General features: G+C 52.4%; 1 protein-coding gene across 1 annotated transcript; it reads left to right on the top strand.

Annotated features, from left to right (window-relative positions):
* The first annotated feature begins 1758 nt into the window (after positions 1 to 1758).
* On the top strand, positions 1759 to 15230 carry ssr2 (signal sequence receptor, beta). The gene is made up of 6 exons (XM_072548949.1): positions 1759 to 1953; positions 3278 to 3435; positions 4275 to 4373; positions 6514 to 6622; positions 9786 to 9863; positions 14017 to 15230. The coding sequence occupies exons 1-6, from the start codon at positions 1774 to 1776 to the stop codon at positions 14125 to 14127; spliced, it is 735 nt and encodes a 244-aa protein (XP_072405050.1). The 5' UTR covers positions 1759 to 1773; the 3' UTR covers positions 14128 to 15230.
* The last annotated feature ends 1142 nt before the right edge of the window (positions 15231 to 16372 follow it).

The following is a 16372-nucleotide window of genomic DNA, read 5'->3' as shown; positions in this document are numbered from 1 at the left end:
AGCAGTTGCTGTACTGAGCTGTGATACAGCCAAATAGAACGCTTTCTGTGGTGCATCTATATTTAAAAAAAAATTGATGGACCTCAATGTCGAATTTCCTTAGCCTCCTGAGGAAGTAGAAGCGTCGGTGTGCTTCCTTGACTGTAGACGAAAAGTGTGGCACTGGAAAAGCGCAGCATGTCATGCAGTATCCCAGGAGCAGGAAAATCGACGTTTAAGTCCTTCATCGGGAACATTCCCGAAACATCAATTCTCCTGCTCCTCGGATGTTGCCTTACCCACTGTGCATTTCCAGCATCACACTTCTCAACTTTGATCTCCAGCAGCTGCAGTCCTAACTTTCTCCTTTCTTGACAAGTGTAGATGTGGATGGACTGGGACAGATTGTTTGGTGATATCTACTGCTAGGAACCTGAAGCTCTCCACACACCTTCCACCTCCGCACCGCAGACGGGGGACGTGCCTTCCTCTCCACTTCCTGAAGTCAATGATCAGATCCTACGTTTTGCCGACATCGAGGGAGAGATTCTTGTCCCTACGCCAGGCGGCTGAGCTGTCTACCACTTTCCCACGCTCTGTCTCGCCCGACGTTTGAGATCCGACCCACTACCGTGTGGGTCGTCAGCAAATTTTGTCAATGGCGTTGGACTTGAATTCGGCCTAGCACAGTCATGAGTGTATAAGATAAGGGACTGTGAAATGCCAATTAAATCACTGACCTTCTGAAGGAGTGTCACTGGATTGGCAACGTTAAAAATCACATGACACCAGGTTATAGTCCAACAGCTTTAATTGGAAGCACTAGCTTTCAGAGCGCCACTCCTTCATCACACCCACCTAATGAAGGAGCAGCCGCTCCAAAAAGCTAGTGCTTCAATTAAAGCTGTTGGACTATAACCTGATGTCGCGTGATTTTGAAATTTGCACACCCCAGTCCAACACTGGCATCTCCAAGCTATGGACTGGCAACCGTCACCGCTTTCTGCTGCAAGACCTGCTGAGCTTTTCCAGCTGTTTCTGTTTCAAATCTCAGTCCTGCCTCTATCAATGAGCTGCAGTATTGGACGGGCATGAGGATAGAAGAATGCAGCAAGCCAGGCAGCTCCCATGGAGCTGTCAACCAAGGTTCAGTCCCGCCTCTAGCCTGAAACTGCCGATCAAAATCCTGACACTGAGCTGTCAATCAAGGTTCAGCCCCGCCTTTTATCCTTGAGCTGCCAATCAATATTCAGTACCGCCTCCATCTAGGTGCTGCCAATCCAAGCCCCTTCCCTGTGCTGTCAATCAATAGTCAGTCCCGCCTCCAACCCGGTGTTGCCAATCAAAACCACTTTCCTGAGCTGTCAATCAATAGTCAGTCCCGCCTCCATGCCGGTGCTGTCATGACACTGAGCTGTCAATCAAGGTTCACCGCCCCCTTTATCCCGGAACTATCAATAAAAGCCCTATCGCGGCGCTGTCAATCAATATTCAGCACCGCCACTATCCCGGTGCTGTCAATCAAAGTTCCTTCCCTGAACTGTCAATCAACATTTAGTCCCGTCTCTATCCTGGAGCTGCCAATCCAGGCCCTGTCAATCAACGTTGGGCCCCGCCTCTTTCAGTTGGCGGTCTGCTTCACGGCCTCAAGACGTGGCGCCGTGGATGTCAATCATGTGGCCAGCCCCCGCCCCTCTTTGTGGCGTCACTCCGCCCTCCTCCTCCTACGAGTGGCAGCGTGTGGCGCCTTCCAATTGGCCGTCCCGCGCCCCGCACCTGATCGGCCTCGCCTGAATGCATGTCGGGGAATGTAGTCCTTCCTGTTGCGCTCCTATTGCATTCGAGCTACGGAAGTACTGGGCACGGCGGAACTACAGCCCCCGAAGGGCACCGCGCGCCGGAGCGGAGCTCGGCCAGGGAAGGGGTGGGCGAGCGCATGCGCGGTCTCAGTCGCCTGACCGCGGAGTTGAAGAGGTAAGAGAGGGAGTGGGGCCGATGGTGGTTCAAGTGATTCCCTTATTCCCAATGCCCCCCGACCTGAACTGGCCGTTGTGGGGAGGGGGAGTATTGGATTTCTCTTTTTAAACCAGTTCTCTGGAAAGCCATGGCGATATATAACGTGGCGTGGAATGGGGGTGAAGGGTCAGGGGTCAAAGGGCCATATCTACCCCATTAAGGGCTAATATCAACCCCCCCTCCCCCAAGGGGCAATACCTATAGCATCAATGATCTGACCTCCCAGTCAAGTGTCAATGATCAGACCCCCCTCAAGTCTCAATGATCTGACCCCCCCTCAAGTGTCAATGATCTGACCCCCCTCAAGTCTCAATGATCTGACCCCCCCCCCTCAAGTGTCAATGATCTGACCCCCCTCAATCTCAATGATCTGACCCCCCCCTCAAGTCTCAATGCTCCGATCCCCCATGTCTCAATGATCTGACACACTCCTTCAAGTCTCAATGCTCTGACCCCTCTCAAGTCTCAGTGATCTGACCTCCTTCAAGTCTCAATGCTCTGACCCCCCCCTCAAGTGTCAATGATCTGATCCCCCCCAAGTCTCAATGATCTGACCCCCCTCAAGTCTCAATGCTCTGACCCCCCCAAGTCTCAGTGTTCTGACCTCCTTCAAGTCTCAATAATCTGACCCCCCTCAAATCTCAATGATCTGACCCCCCTCAAATCTCAATGATCTGACCCCCTCAAGTGTCAATGATCTGACCTCCTCAAGTCTCAATGATCTGACCCCCTCAAGTCTCAATGCTCTGACCCCCCAAGTCTCAGTGATCTGACCTCCTTCAAGTCTCAGTGATCTGACCCCCTTCAAGTCTCAATGCTCTGATCCCCCTCAAGTCTCAATGCTCTGATCCCCCTCAAGTCTCAATGCTCTGACCCTCATTTCAAGTCTCAATGATCTGACTCCCTCTTCAAGCCTCAATGATCTGACCCCCCCCAAGCCTCAATGATCTGACCCCCTCAAGTCTCAATGCTCTTGACACCCCCCCAAGTCTCAATGATCTGCCAGCACCGCCCGCAGAGCTCAAACACCTGCCCCCAACCTTCAGTGATCTGCTGCCCCCCCCCCCCCCCCCACCCCCAAGGTTTCCTTTGCCCCTGAAGGCAGGCACTGGGGAGAGACAATGCAGTCTGGATGCTAAAACTCCAAACCGGAGGTGACAGGTACATGGGACATTTGTGGGGGTTTTAGGTTGGTGTGTGTGCCTTACACATTAGCATCGAGAGGTTTCCTGCTGACTTACGTGTGACTTGTTATTTCTGATTTTCTTTTTAAACACCACAGATGAGGTTGCTGCTGGTCTGGGTGTGTCTGGGCTTCTTCATAGCTGCCAGTGGTGATGAAGGTGCAAGGCTTTTGGCCTCTAAGTCCCTCCTGAATAAATATGCTGTGGAGGGTCGCGACCTCACTCTGCAATACAACATCTACAATGTTGGCACCAGGTAAAAGAGAGTGGGTACTGACGGATCGGGTACTGTGGGAGGGTCAACGCCAAGGGCACTGTCAGAGGGTCAGTGCCAAGGGAGTGAGCACTATTGGAGTTTCAGCACTGAGGGAGCGGACACTGTGGGAGGGTTAGTGCTGAGGGAGCAGACACTTCAGGAGAGTCAGCGCTGAGGGAGCAGGCACTGTGGGAGGGTCAGTGCTGATGGAATGGGCACTGCCAGAGGGTCAGCGCTGACGGAGCGCGCACTGTCAGAGGGTCAGTGCTGACGGAGTAGGCACTGTCGGAGGGTCAGCACTGACGGAGTGGGCACTGTTGGAGGGGTCAGTGCTGAGGGAGCAGGCACTGTTGGAGGGTCAGCGCTGAGGCAGCGGGCACTGTTGGAGGGTTAGCGCTGAGGGAGTGGGCACTGTTGGAAGATCAGCACTGAGGGAGCGGGCACTGTGGGAGGATCAGCGCTGATGGAGGGGGCCCTGTTGGAGGGTCAGCGCTGCACTGTCTTCGGGTCTCTGGAATCCTACCCAATATTTATTGATCAAAAGAGGGGAATTGGTCAGACCCCGATTGTGAGATCTTGCTGTGCATTATGGTGACCAGATTTCAAACAAACAACATTGCTGTGGTGCCAGTGGGACATTCAGAAAGGCAGTGGGGAAATGTCAGCCTTTAGCTTCCAACTGCTGCTCGCTGCCTGGGTCAGGGTCGCAGTGTGTCGAATGACCACGTGGCTGGAGGACTTTCTCGAGGTTTGGGGCAGGAGGTTGGCTTTTGTCTTCTGTATTTCTTTTCTGTTATTCCTTCGGGTTGATCCTATCGAATGTATCTGTTCCCCCTTAGTGCTGCGTTAGACGTGGAGCTCAGCGATGATTCTTTCCCACCGGAGGACTTTGGAATCGTGTCGGGAATGTTGACTGTGAAATGGGACCGGATCGCTCCGTATCCTTTGTTGAAATCAATCCGTAGCTTGCTCCGTCCTATCCGGGCGTGTGTCCGGACTCTCTCGAGAAAGAGTTGGAGAATTCTTCCTGAGTGCCCTGTCCCTGGTTGTTTTCCCCTTAGTGACATTTCTGACAAAGGAATGTTCACCCGTTGAAAATACCCCAGTCTGTCTCATTGGCTCTGTGGTTCTAGAGTCGTACAGCACGGAAATAGACCCTTTGGTCTAACCAGTCCATCAGTCCACCTGCCTGGTCCTGGCCCATGGTCCCTCCAATCCTTTCCTATTCACGAACTTATCCAAATGTCTTTTAAATGTTGTCACTGTACCCACATCCACCACTTCCTCAGGAAGTTCATTCCACTCTCTGTGTAAGAGAATAAATGCCTTTTGTTCTTTTATAAAATCTTTCTCCTGTACCCTTTTAAAAAAAAAAGAGTTCCCCTAATTTTGAAATCCCTAAGGAAAAGACACCTGCTATTCACCTTATCTATGATTTTATAAACCTCTACAAGGCCACCCCTCAACCTCCTAACACACACCGGTGAAAAATTCCCAGCCTCTCCTTATATTTCACACCTACCATTCCCGGCAACTTCCTAGCAAATCCTTTCTGAACCCTCTCCAGTTTAATAATCTCCATCCTGTAACAGGGCGACCAGAACTGGACACAGTTCTCCAGACGAGGCCTCACCAATGTCCTGTACAACCCCAACATGGCGCCCCCCCCAATTCCTGTACTCAAAGGTCTGAGCAATGGAGGCAACGGTGATAAATGCCTTCTTATTTGTATGTGATGTAAACTTTAAAGAATTATGTACCTTAGCGAGTTATGATAAGATTTCTAGCTCAGGTTGAGGTTTTGGGTGTCCGTTTCAAAGCTTTCCGCTCAGCGAGCAAACTTACATCCAATGATGAACCTGAACTCCTGGGTCTCTCTGTTCTACAACACTACCTAAGGCCTGACATTTAATTATATGACCACAGCAGGTCAGGCAGCAACCGAAGAGCAGGAGAATCGACGTTTCGGGCAAAAGCACTTCATCAGGAGCTTTTGCCCGAAACGTCAATTCTCCGGCTCCTCGGACGCTGCCTGACCTGCTGTGCTTTTCCAGCGCCTCGACTCTAATCTGCAGTTCTCACTTTCGCCTATTTAAGTTGCTTGTTTTACCAAAGTGCAATACCTCGTATTTATCCGAATTAATCTCCACCTCCTTAGCCCGTTGAGCCAGTTGTTCAAGATCCCTTTGTAAGCTTAGATAACCCCTTTTACTGTCGACCATACCATCAATGACGACGTTTAAAAGACATCTGGATGGATACATGAATAGGAAAGGTTTGGAGGGACATGGCTGGGAGCAGGACTGGTTTGGTTTATGGACTGGATGGACCAAAGGGTCTGTTTTCGTGCTATATGACAAACAAAGGTGGACCCCCTCCCCCCAGCACCAATCCCTGTGGAACACTGCTGGTCACAAGCCTCCAGTCTGAAAAGTGACCCTCCACCACTGCTCCGTCTCTGGCAAACCTCCAGTTACACCCCTTTTCCTTCCTGAAGCGGGGCTGATGCCCGAAACGTCGATTCTCCTGCTCCTTTGGTGCTGCCTGACCTGCTGCGCTTTTCCAGCAACACATTTTTAAAAGCTCTTGCCTCCCGGTCCAACCCATTCAGGGCCCCGCTGGGGGGGGGCGCGGTTTGGGCCGATATTCAGCATCGCCGTCATTTTTTTCAAACGTGATGTTAAAGCCAAGAAACCCCCCCCCCCTATATTGGCCCTCCCCCACCCGGTCTTGGAGGGGGTGGGGTTTGGGTAAACAGGTGACACCTGAAGGAAGGAGGAGGTGATCATGGGTGGGGGGGGGGGGGGCTGTTATTTGTCACACAAATGACATCAGTTTGAAAAGATCCGGGGGGTGGGGTTGGGAGGCTATCAGCACCTGCTTGTGGGATCTTGCTGTGCACAAATGAGACCTTAATGGGCAACAGCCCGTTTTGGGGTGGCGTGGAAGGAGACATTTGAAGCTATTGGAGCTGTTAATTACGACTGCGCGCGTACGTGTGTGTGGGCGCCTCTCTCTCTCTGTCTCTCGTGTATGTATATCTCCTTAACCCATTCCCTCCCCCCCCACCCCTCACAGAGCCAGCAACGTCACCCACACGGTGGTGCTCCGCCCCCTCAAAGCCGGTTACTTCAACTTCACCTCTGCAACCATCTCCTACCTCGCCCAGGAAGGTGGCCAAGTGGTGGTGAGTGTCGCAGTCCGTGGCTGCGTAGAGTCAAGAGGGACCCTGTTCCGTTAGCCAGACGGTGGCTGGACCAGTTCTGGACTCCGCGCTGTGCGGGGACGGGCGAGGGTGAGCGATTGGCACTGTACCCACGAAGGAGGATACATCCAAATTCAGGGGGGCTTTAGGAACGAGTCGAATCAGAAAGGGGCCTCTCTTTACTCCCCTGTGTGATAATTGTGTCCAGGAGTTGTATCGTGGGCATGGAGTCATACAGCACAGACTCTTTGGTCCAAGCCGACCAGATATCCTAAATTAATCTAGTCCCATTTAGAGTCATAGAGATGTACAGCACAGAAACAGACCCTTCAGTCCAACCCGACCAGATATCCTGAGGGGCGGCACAGTAGCTCAGTGGTTAGCACTGCTGCCTCACAGCGCCAGGGACCCGGGTTCAATTCCCACCTCGGGGCAACTGTCAGTGTGGAGTTTGCACATTCTCGCCGTGTCTGTGTGGGTTTCCTCCCACAGTCCCAAGATATGCACGTCAGGTCATAGAGATGTACAGAACAGAAACAGACCCTTCGGTCCAACCTGATAACGTCGACCAGATAACGTCCCACCTGCCAGCACCCGGCCCATATCCCTCCAAACCCTTCCTATTCATTTACCCATCCAAATGCCTTTTAAATGTTGTAATTGTACCAGCCTCCACCACATCCTCTGGCAGCTCATTCCATACACGTACCACCCTCTGTGTGAAAAAGTTGCCCCTTAGGTCTCTTTTATATCTTTCCCCTCTCACCCTAAACCTATGCCCTCTAGTTCTGGACTCCCCGATCCCAGGGAAAAGACTTTGTCTATTTATCCTATCCATGCCCCTCATAATTTTGTAAACCTCTATAAGGTCACCCCTCAGCCTCTGACACTCCAGGGAAAACAGCCCCAGCCTGTTCAGCCTCTCCCTGTAGCTCAAATCCACCAACCCTGGCAACATCCTTGTAAATCTTTTCTGAACCCTTTCAAGTTTCACAACATCTTTCCGATAGGAAGGGGACCAGAATTACACGCAATATTCCAACAGTGGCCTAACCAATGTCCTGTACAGCCGCAACATGACCCTCCCAACTCCTGTACTCAATACTCTGACCAATAAAGGAAAGCATACCAAACGCTGCCTTCACTATCCTATCTACCTGCAACTCCACTTTCAAGGAGCTATGAACCTGCCCTCCAAGGTCTCTTTGTTCAGCAACACTCCCTAGGACCTTACCATGAAGTGTATAAGAGTTGAAAAATGTGGTGCTGGAAAAACTCAGCAGGCCAGGCAGCATCCGAGGAGCAGGAAAATCAACGTTTCGGGCATAAGCCCTTCTTCAGGAATGAGGCTGGTGTGCCAAGCGGGCTGGGATAAAGGGTAGAGGGGATGGGCGCTGGGAATACGATAGGTGGAAGGAGGGGAGGGTGAGGGTGATAGGCCGGAGAGGGGGTGGGGGCGGAGAGGTCGGGAAGAAAATTGCAGGTCGGGAAGAAAATTGCAGGTCAAGAGGGCGGTGCTGAATCCAGGGGTTGGGACTGAGATAAGGTGGGGGAAGGGGAAATGAGAAAGCTGGAGAAATCTACATTCATCCCGTGTGTTTGGAGGGTTCCTAGGCGGAAGATGAGGCGCTCTTCCTCCAGGCGTCATGTGGTCAGGGTCTGGCGATGGAGGAGGCCAAGGACCTGCATGTCCTTGGCGGAGTGGGAGGGGGAGTTAAAGTGTTGAGCCACGGGGTGGTTGGGTTGGTTGGTGCGGGTGTCCCAGAGGTGTTCCCTGAAACGTTCCACAAGTAGGCAGCCTGTCTCCCCAATGTAGAGGAGACCACATCGGGTGCAGCGGATGCAGTAAATGATGTGTGTGGAGGTGCAGGTGAATTTGCGACGATATGGAAGGATCCCTTGGGGCCTTGGAGGGAGGTGAGGGGGGAGGTGTGGGCGCAAGTTTTGCATTTCTTGCGGTTGTAGGGGAAGGTGCCGGGAGTGGAGGTTGGGGGTTGGTGGGGGGTGTGGACCTGATGAGGGAGTCGCGGAGGGAGTGGTCTTTTCGGAACGCTGATAGGGGTGGGGAGGGAAATATATCCCTGGTGGTGGGGTCTGTTTGGAGGTGGCGGAAATGACGAAGGATGATACGATGTATCCGGAGGTTGGTGGGGTGGGAAAGTGAGGATCAGTGGGGTTCTGTCCTGGTGGCGATTGGAGGGACGGGGTTCAAGGGCGGAGGAGCAGGAAGTGGAGGAGAGCATTGTCAACCATCTCGGAGGGGAAATTGCGGTCTTTGAAGAAGGAGACCATTTGGGTTGTTCGGTATTGGTTGTTAAGTGTATAAGTCCTGCTAAGATTTGCTTTCCCAAAATGGAGCACCTCGCATTTATCTGAATTAAACTCCATCTGCCACTTCTCAGCCCATTGGCCCATCTGGTCCAGATCCTGTTGTAATCTGAGGTAACCCTCTTCACTGTCCACTACACCTCCAATTTTGGGGTCATCTGCAAACTTACTAACTGTACCTCTTATGCTCGCATCCAAATCATTTATTTAAATGACAAAAAGTAGAGGACCCAGCACCGATCCTTGTGGCACTCCACTGGTCACAGGCCTCCAGTCTGAAAAACAACCCTCCACCACCACCCTCTGTCTTCTACCTTTGAGCCAGTTCTGTATCCAAATGGCTAGTTCTCCCTGTATTCCGTGAGATCTAACCTTGCTAATCAGTCTCCCATGGGGAACCTGTACAGCACAGAAACACAGACCCTTCGGCCCAACCCGTCCATGCCGACCAAATATCTTCAATTAACCTAGTCCCATTTAGAGTCATAGAGATGTACAGCAGAGAAACAGACCCTTCAGCCCAACCCGTCCAAACTAAACCCGTCCCATTCACTTGTGTTTGGTCGATATCCCTTCAAACCCTTCACGTACCAAAACAGATCTCTTTTTTTTAATTGTTGTAACCGTGGCCCCATCCACCACTTCCTCTGGTAGTTCATTCCACACAGGAGCTACCCTCTGCTCGAAAGGGCAGAATGGTCTCTGTTAGTTTCATCCCTCTGCTGTGTCTGGAAACTCCCACCAGCGAATGCCTCATGTCTGCTCGCGACATGTCCCCAGGCTGTTGACCAGGCTTTGTGTGTTTTCACTTTCCAAGGTGGGTTACTCGAGTGCACCAGGACAGGGCGGAATCCTGGCTCAGAGAGAATTTGATCGGCGGTTCTCCCCCCATTACGTGAGTATCTGCCTTTCTCGTTAGTCCTCCCCTCCCCCACCTCTTGGATGTGGTCAAACTTTGTTGCAGGGGTGGGTTCTCCCTCTCCCTATACCCCCCCCCCCTTACTCCTTTCCCCTCTCCCCTCTTTTATTAACCCCACCACACTCATTCTTCTTTCTCTCTCTCGAATTCTCTCTCTCTCTCCCCCTCCCATACAACCCTTCCCCATCCGCTATCTCTCTTTTCTCTCTTCCCTCCTCTCTGTCCTCTCTCCCCTCATCTCTCTCTCCTCTCTCCATCTCTCTCTTTCCGTCTCTGTATCTCTGTCTCCCCCCTCTGTATCTCTCTCCTATCAGTGGGTGTGTGTGTCTCTCTCTCTCTCACACTCATTGTCTCTCTCTCTCTCTTTCTCTCCCCTCTGTGTGTCTCTCTCCCTCGCCCCTCTGTATCCCTCTCTCTCCCTCTCCCCTCTGTGTCCCTCTCTCTCCCTCTCCCCTCTGTGTCCCTCCGGTCTGAGTCTCTCCCCTCTGTGTCCCCCTCTCTCCCATCTCCCCTCTGTGTGTCTCTCTCCCTCTGTGTGTCCCTCTCTCTCCCTCTCCCCTCTGTGTGTCTCTCTCCCTCTCCCCTCTGTGTGTCCCTCTCTCTCCCTCTCCCCTCTGTGTGTCTCTCTCCCTCACCCCTCTGTGTCCCTCTCTCTCTCTCACCCCTCTGTGTCCCTCTCTCTCCCCTCTGTGTCCCTCTCTCTCCCTCTTCCCTCTGTGTCCCTCCCGTCTGAGTCTCTCCCCTCTGTGTGTGTCTCTATCTCCCCCTGTGTCTCTCTCTCTCTCTCTCTCCCCTCTCCCCTCTCCCCTCTGTGTGCCTCTCTCCCCTCTCCCCTCTGTGTCCCTCTCTCTCCCCTCTCCCTCTGTGCGTCTCTCTCCCTCTCCAGTCTGTGTCCCTCTCTCTCCCATCTCCCCTCTCTGTGTCTCTCTCCCTCTCCCTTCTGTGTCCCTCTCTCTCCCCACTCCCCTCTGTGCGTCTCTCTCCCTGTCCCCTCTGTGTCCCTCCCGTCTGAGTCTCTCCCCTCTGTGTGTCTCTCTCCCTCTCCCCTCTGTGTGTGTGTCTCTCTCTCTCTCCCTCTCCCCTCTGTGTCCCTCTCTCTCCCCTCTCCCCTCTGTGTCCCTCTCTCTCCCCTCTGTGTCCCTCTCTCTCCCTCTTCCCTCTGTGTCCCTCCCGTCTGAGTCTCTCCCCTCTGTGTGTGTCTCTATCTCCCCCTGTGTCTCTCTCTCTCTCTCTCTCCCCTCTCCCCTCTCCCCTCTGTGTCCCTCTCTCTCCCTCTCCCCTCTGTGTCCCTCCCGTCTGAGTCTCTCCCCTCTGTGTGTCTCTCTCCCTCTCCCCTCTGTGTGTGTGTCTCTCTCTCTCTCTCCCCCTCCCCTCTGTGTCCCTCTCTCTCCCCTCTCCCCTCTGTGTCCCTCCCTCTCCCCTCTGTGTCCCTCTCTCTCCCTCTCCCCTCTGTGTCCCTCTCTCTCCCTCTCCCCTCTGTGTGTCTCTCTCCCTCTGTGTGTCTCTCTCCCTCTGGGTGTCCCTCTCCCTCTGTGTGTCCCTCTCTCTCCCTCTCCCCTCTGTGTGTCTCTCTCCCTCACCCCTCTGTGTCCCTCTCTCTCCCTCTCCCCTCTGTGTGTCTCTCTCCCTCACCCTTCTGTGTCCCTCTATCTCCCTCTCCCCTCTGTGTCCCTCTCTCTCCCTCTCCCCTCTGTATGTCCCTCTCCCTCTGTGTGTCCCTCTCTCTCCCTCTCCCCTCTGTGTCCCTCTCTCTCCCTCACCCCTCTGTGTCCCTCTCTCTCCCTCACCCCTCTGTGTCCCTCTATCTCCCATCTCCCCTCTGTGTGTCTCTCTCCCTCTCCCCTCTGTGTGTGTGTCTCTCTCTCACCCCTCTCCCCTCTGTGTGTGTGTCTCTCTCTCTCTCCCCCCTCTCCCCTCTCTGTGTCTCTCTCTCTCTCTCCCCTCTCTGTGTCTCTCTCCCTCTCCCCTCTGTGTGTGTGTCTCTCTCTCTCCCCTCTCCCCTCTCTGTGTCTCTCTCCCTCTCCCCTCTGTGTGTCTCTCTCTCTCCCCACTCCCCTCTGTGTGTCTCTCTCCCTCTCCCCTCTGTGTCCCTCTCTCTCCCATCTCCTCTCTGTGTGTCTCTCTCCCTCCCCCCTCTGTGTGTCTCTCTCTCTCTCCCCTCTCCCCTCTGTGTGTCTCTCTCCCTCCCCCCTCTGTGTCCCTCTCTCTCCCTCTCCCCTCTGTGTCTCTCTCTCTCTCTCTCTCTCTCTCCCTCTCCCCTCTGTGTCTCTCTCTCTCCCTCTCCCCTCTGTGTCTCTCTCTCTCTCCCTCTCCCTCTCCCCTCTGTGTGTCTCTCTCCCTCTCCCCTCTGTGTCCCTTTCTCTCCCTCATCCCTCTGTGTCCCTCCCGTCTGAGTCTCTCCCCTGTGTGTGTGTGTCTCTATCTCCCCTCTGTGTCCCCCTCTCTGCCATCTCCCCTCTGTGTGTCTCTCTCCCCTCTCCCCTCTGTGTCCCCCTCTCTCCCATCTCCCCTCTTTGTGTCTCTCTCTCTCCCCTCTCCCCTTTGTGTCCCTCTGTGGGTGTGTGTGTGTCTCTCTCTCTCTCATACTCACTGTCCCTCTCTCTCCCTCTCCCCTCTGTGTCCCTCCCGCCTGAGTCTCTCCCCTCTCTGTGTCTCTCTCCCTCTCCCCTCTGTGTCCCTCTCTCTCCCCTCTCCCCTCTGTGTGTCTCTCTCCCTCTCCCCTCTGTGTGTCTCTCTCCCTCTCCCCTCTGTGTGTCTCTCTCCCTCTCCCCTCTGTGTCTCTCTCTCCCTCACCCCTCTGTGTCCCTACCACCCGAGTCTCTCCCCTCCGCCTGTCGCTCTCATTCTCTTCTCTCCTTCTCTCTCCCCTCTCTTCTCTTTCCCATGTTCTCCACACACAGACACACACACACATTCTTGTCTCTCTCTTCCGTGCACACACTCCAAGTCGGAGATGGGAGGTTGTAGATGAGAGGGTCCCACTGCAGCCTGTAATCTTAGCTGCAAACCGAGAGGGTACCATGTTGTCAGGGGTGAGACCGTCCTGCAGACACCCTTTCAAATGCCCAGCTCTGTCCAGAGGGTATTTGAGGAGATTGGGGGTTTATCAGAGATCAGGGCAGTTTCCCCAGTGTCTGATCGCTGCTTCCTCCTTCAAACTGATTCTGCCGTTTCTGTTCGGGAGGAGAGAAACAACATTTAAAATTCCCGAAATTGGGAGATTTACACTCTGAAACGTGGGATCTAGGTCCAGAGCACTGACTTCATGTTCTGATCACAGACCAGTCACCAAAATGTGTTTGGGTCTTGCTATGATTTAATGTTTTTTAAACTAGACAGAAGGTGAGTTCTGAGGAACTTTGAGAATAAAGTCGACAGCATGGTGGCTCAGCAGTTAGCACGGCTCTGGTTTCCTCCCACAATCCAAAAATGTGCAGGTCAGGTGGATTGGCTGTGCTAAATTGTCCCATAGTGTCCAGGAATGTGAAGGTTAGGGTGGATTGGCCATGCTAAATTGTCCCATAGTGCCCAGGGATGTGCAGGTTAGGGTGGATTGGCCATGCTAAATTGTCCCATAGTGCCCAGGGATGTGCAGGTTAGGGTGGATTGGCCATGGGAAATTGTCCCATAGTGCCCAGGGATGTGCAGGTTAGGGTGGATTGGCCATGGGAAATTGTCCCATAGTGCCCAGGGATGTGCAGGTTAGGGTGGATTGGCCATGGGAAATTGTCCCATAGTGCCCTGGGATGTGCAGGTTAGGGTGGATTGGCCATGGGAAATTGTCCCATAGTGCCCCAGGGATGTGCAGGTTAGGGTGGATTGGCCGTGGGGAATTGTCCGATAGTGCCCAGGGATGTGCAGGTTAGGGTGGGTTGGCCATGGGAAATTGCCCCCTCGTGCCCAGGGACGTGTGGGCGAGGGTGGGTTAGGCATTGGGAAATGCAGAGTGAAAGGGATAGTATAGGGGGAGGGATGTTTTTCAAAGGGTTAGTGCAGACCCGATGGGTCGAATGGCCTGCTTTCACACCATAGGGATTCCACGATGTTCGGGCAGGGGCACAATCAACACCCCGTAGTGTTTTATTCCTGGATTCCGCCATTGAAGTGTCCCCTTGTGTTGTTCCGGCAGTTGGACTGGGCAGCCTTTGGGGTCATGACCCTGCCTTCCATCGGAATTCCCCTGTTGCTGTGGTACTCGAGCAAGCGGAAATACGACACGGCCAAAACGAAAAAGAACTGAGCTTCGGGCACGGCAATCAGGAAAGCGTCATCTCTCTCCCCTCCTCCTCGGTCATTGGGACCACGATGATTTCAGTCCACCACCAATCCGCTTTGTGGAGGGGGTGGGGAGGAGGGGGGGCTGTTAATTAATTTATGCTACAGATTGTAATTTAAATTGGTGTCCCCGCCTGACCAGCCCGGTCGTCTGAGCCTTGGCCCTTCCATAATCTGTTTGTACTCGATCCTAAAGTGATTCCCCCCCCCCACCCCACTTTGTACCTTCTGTTGGATTCATAAACCTCTCGATCTCAACAGGGAATTACCAGTGTCAACATATCACGCTGCAATTACGGCCTCCCAACACTGGCGGGGCTGTGACGCCTTAGGCTGGTGTCTCCCAGCTTTGGATCCACACTTGCAGAGATCCCCATCTCGACCTCCCAAATGGTAAATCTCAGGGGGCCAACAATTTATATTGCAATTCTGTCCTGTCCTGCAAGAGAGAATTAGCGCCGGGTAAATTGTTGCCCCCTTTGAAACTTGGCATTCTTGTAGCTCATTAGGACAGTCGTGCAAGAATCCACAAATTTGGACTGCGTTAATTCTCCCTTTGAAATTTGGTATTCTTGCAGCTCATCAGGACAGAATTGCAAGAATGTCAAAATCTCAAAGGGGTCAATTTATACGGTGCTAATTCTCTCGCAGCCTTCTCAATTTCATCAGGCCAGAATTGCAAGAATAACACATTACAAAGGGAGCAACAGGAGGCTTACTGTTTTTCAATCAGTATAAATTGTTGTTCCCTTTGGCATTCTTGCGTCTGTCCTGATGAGAGCAAGATGAAAAGCTTGATCAGCGCATCACGTTATGTTGCGCCAGTACCCCTAGTTATGTTCCACTAAATGACCATTTGTAAAAAATAAGAGCGTCTTCCCAAACAATGAGGGGGTTTGGAGAGTAACAGATCACTTGGTCTTATCCGTTGCTAGAAGCTGATAGGTAATTTCTCGGTTGTTAAATCATTGTGCCCCCTCCACCTCCCTGTTAGTGCGACAGGTTTGTACGGACTTTTACACGTGGAGAGAAGGGTTTATTTTTAATAAACAAAACCTGAAACTGAAACGGCCTTTGCGTCTTGTTTTGGAAATCATTTCCCAAAAGCTGGAAGTCTGCCCTGACTGTTGGAAACACAGCAGCCTCTGGAGACAAGGAAGAGTGTTGACCAACTTTCGTCAGGAAAGGGTTAAGGGGATCAAAGGTGAGTGTGGGTTCTGCAGGTCGCTAAATGGAAAGGGGAAAACAAAATGCAGGGAGGTTATACCGAAAATGTCCAAATCTTTAGCAGAGTAGGCTGTTCCGTGACAGAAATTATGCCGATGCACCAGACAGAAGAGATTTACCAGGATGTGGCCAGGTGGAAATGCAGCCGTGATGGAGTTAAAAATCACGCCACACCAGGTTATAATCCAACAGGTTTAATTGGAAGCACTAGCTTTCGGAGCGCTGCTCCTTCATCAGGTGGTTGTGGACTACATAATTGTAAGACACAATTTATAGCAAAAGTTTACAGTGTGATGTAATTGAAATTATACATTGGAAAATACCTCGATTGTTTTAAGTTTCTCATCTGTTAGAATGACCATGTCAGTTTCGCTCCTTTAATATGTAAATCGCAAAACTTTGTTTTAAAATTTACATTCTCAGGTTAACTCTAACAATTGGTGTCAGCCCAGATGAGATGTTGAAGGTGTTAGCCCCCTGTGTTCCCTGTCTGTGCCATAATGTTTAGACCGATTCTGATCTAAAAAAAAATGAATTCACAGAGTCTTACTTGGATTCTTGCAAGTTTTTGAGCAAAGTACAATGTAACTCTGCAAGGACAAATTCCCCCCACAAACGTACATGTGTATGTGTGCATGTGGGTTTGTGTGTCTCTGGGGTAAGGGGTTGTGAGTGTCTGAGAGAGAATGTATATGTGTGTGAGTGTAAAGGGTCTAAGTCTGTGAGAGGATGCACGTGGGAGGGAGTGTGTGTGTGTCGGAGGGTTTGTGCATGTGTATAGTGCAATGGTGATCACCTGTAATGTGACATGAACCCAAGGTCCTGGTTGAGGCCCTCCCTGTGGGTATGGAACTTAGCTATCAGCCTCTGCTCGACCACTTTTCTCTGCTGCCTGTCCCGAAGTCCACCTTGGAGGATGGTCACCCGAAGGTCTGAGGTCAAACATCCTTGACCACTGAAGTGTTGCCCAACTGGGAGGGAAC

This window comes from Chiloscyllium punctatum, chromosome 28, assembly GCF_047496795.1.
Source record: "Chiloscyllium punctatum isolate Juve2018m chromosome 28, sChiPun1.3, whole genome shotgun sequence".
Classification (NCBI taxonomy): Eukaryota; Metazoa; Chordata; class Chondrichthyes; order Orectolobiformes; family Hemiscylliidae; genus Chiloscyllium; species Chiloscyllium punctatum.
This window is presented reverse-complemented; position numbering and strand designations above follow the sequence as displayed.

What these genes read in the sequence shown, in the direction of transcription:
- ssr2 (XM_072548949.1), top strand. Translation starts at nt 1,774, where the DNA reads ATGCATGTCGGGGAATGTAGTCCTTCCTGTTGCGCTCCTATTGCATTC. An exon ending in CTGACCGCGGAGTTGAAGAG is followed by an intron (nt 1,954 to 3,277) that starts GTAAGAGAGGGA and finishes TAAACACCACAG; the next exon opens with ATGAGGTTGCTGCTGGTCTG. An exon ending in ATCTACAATGTTGGCACCAG is followed by an intron (nt 3,436 to 4,274) that starts GTAAAAGAGAGT and finishes GTTCCCCCTTAG; the next exon opens with TGCTGCGTTAGACGTGGAGC.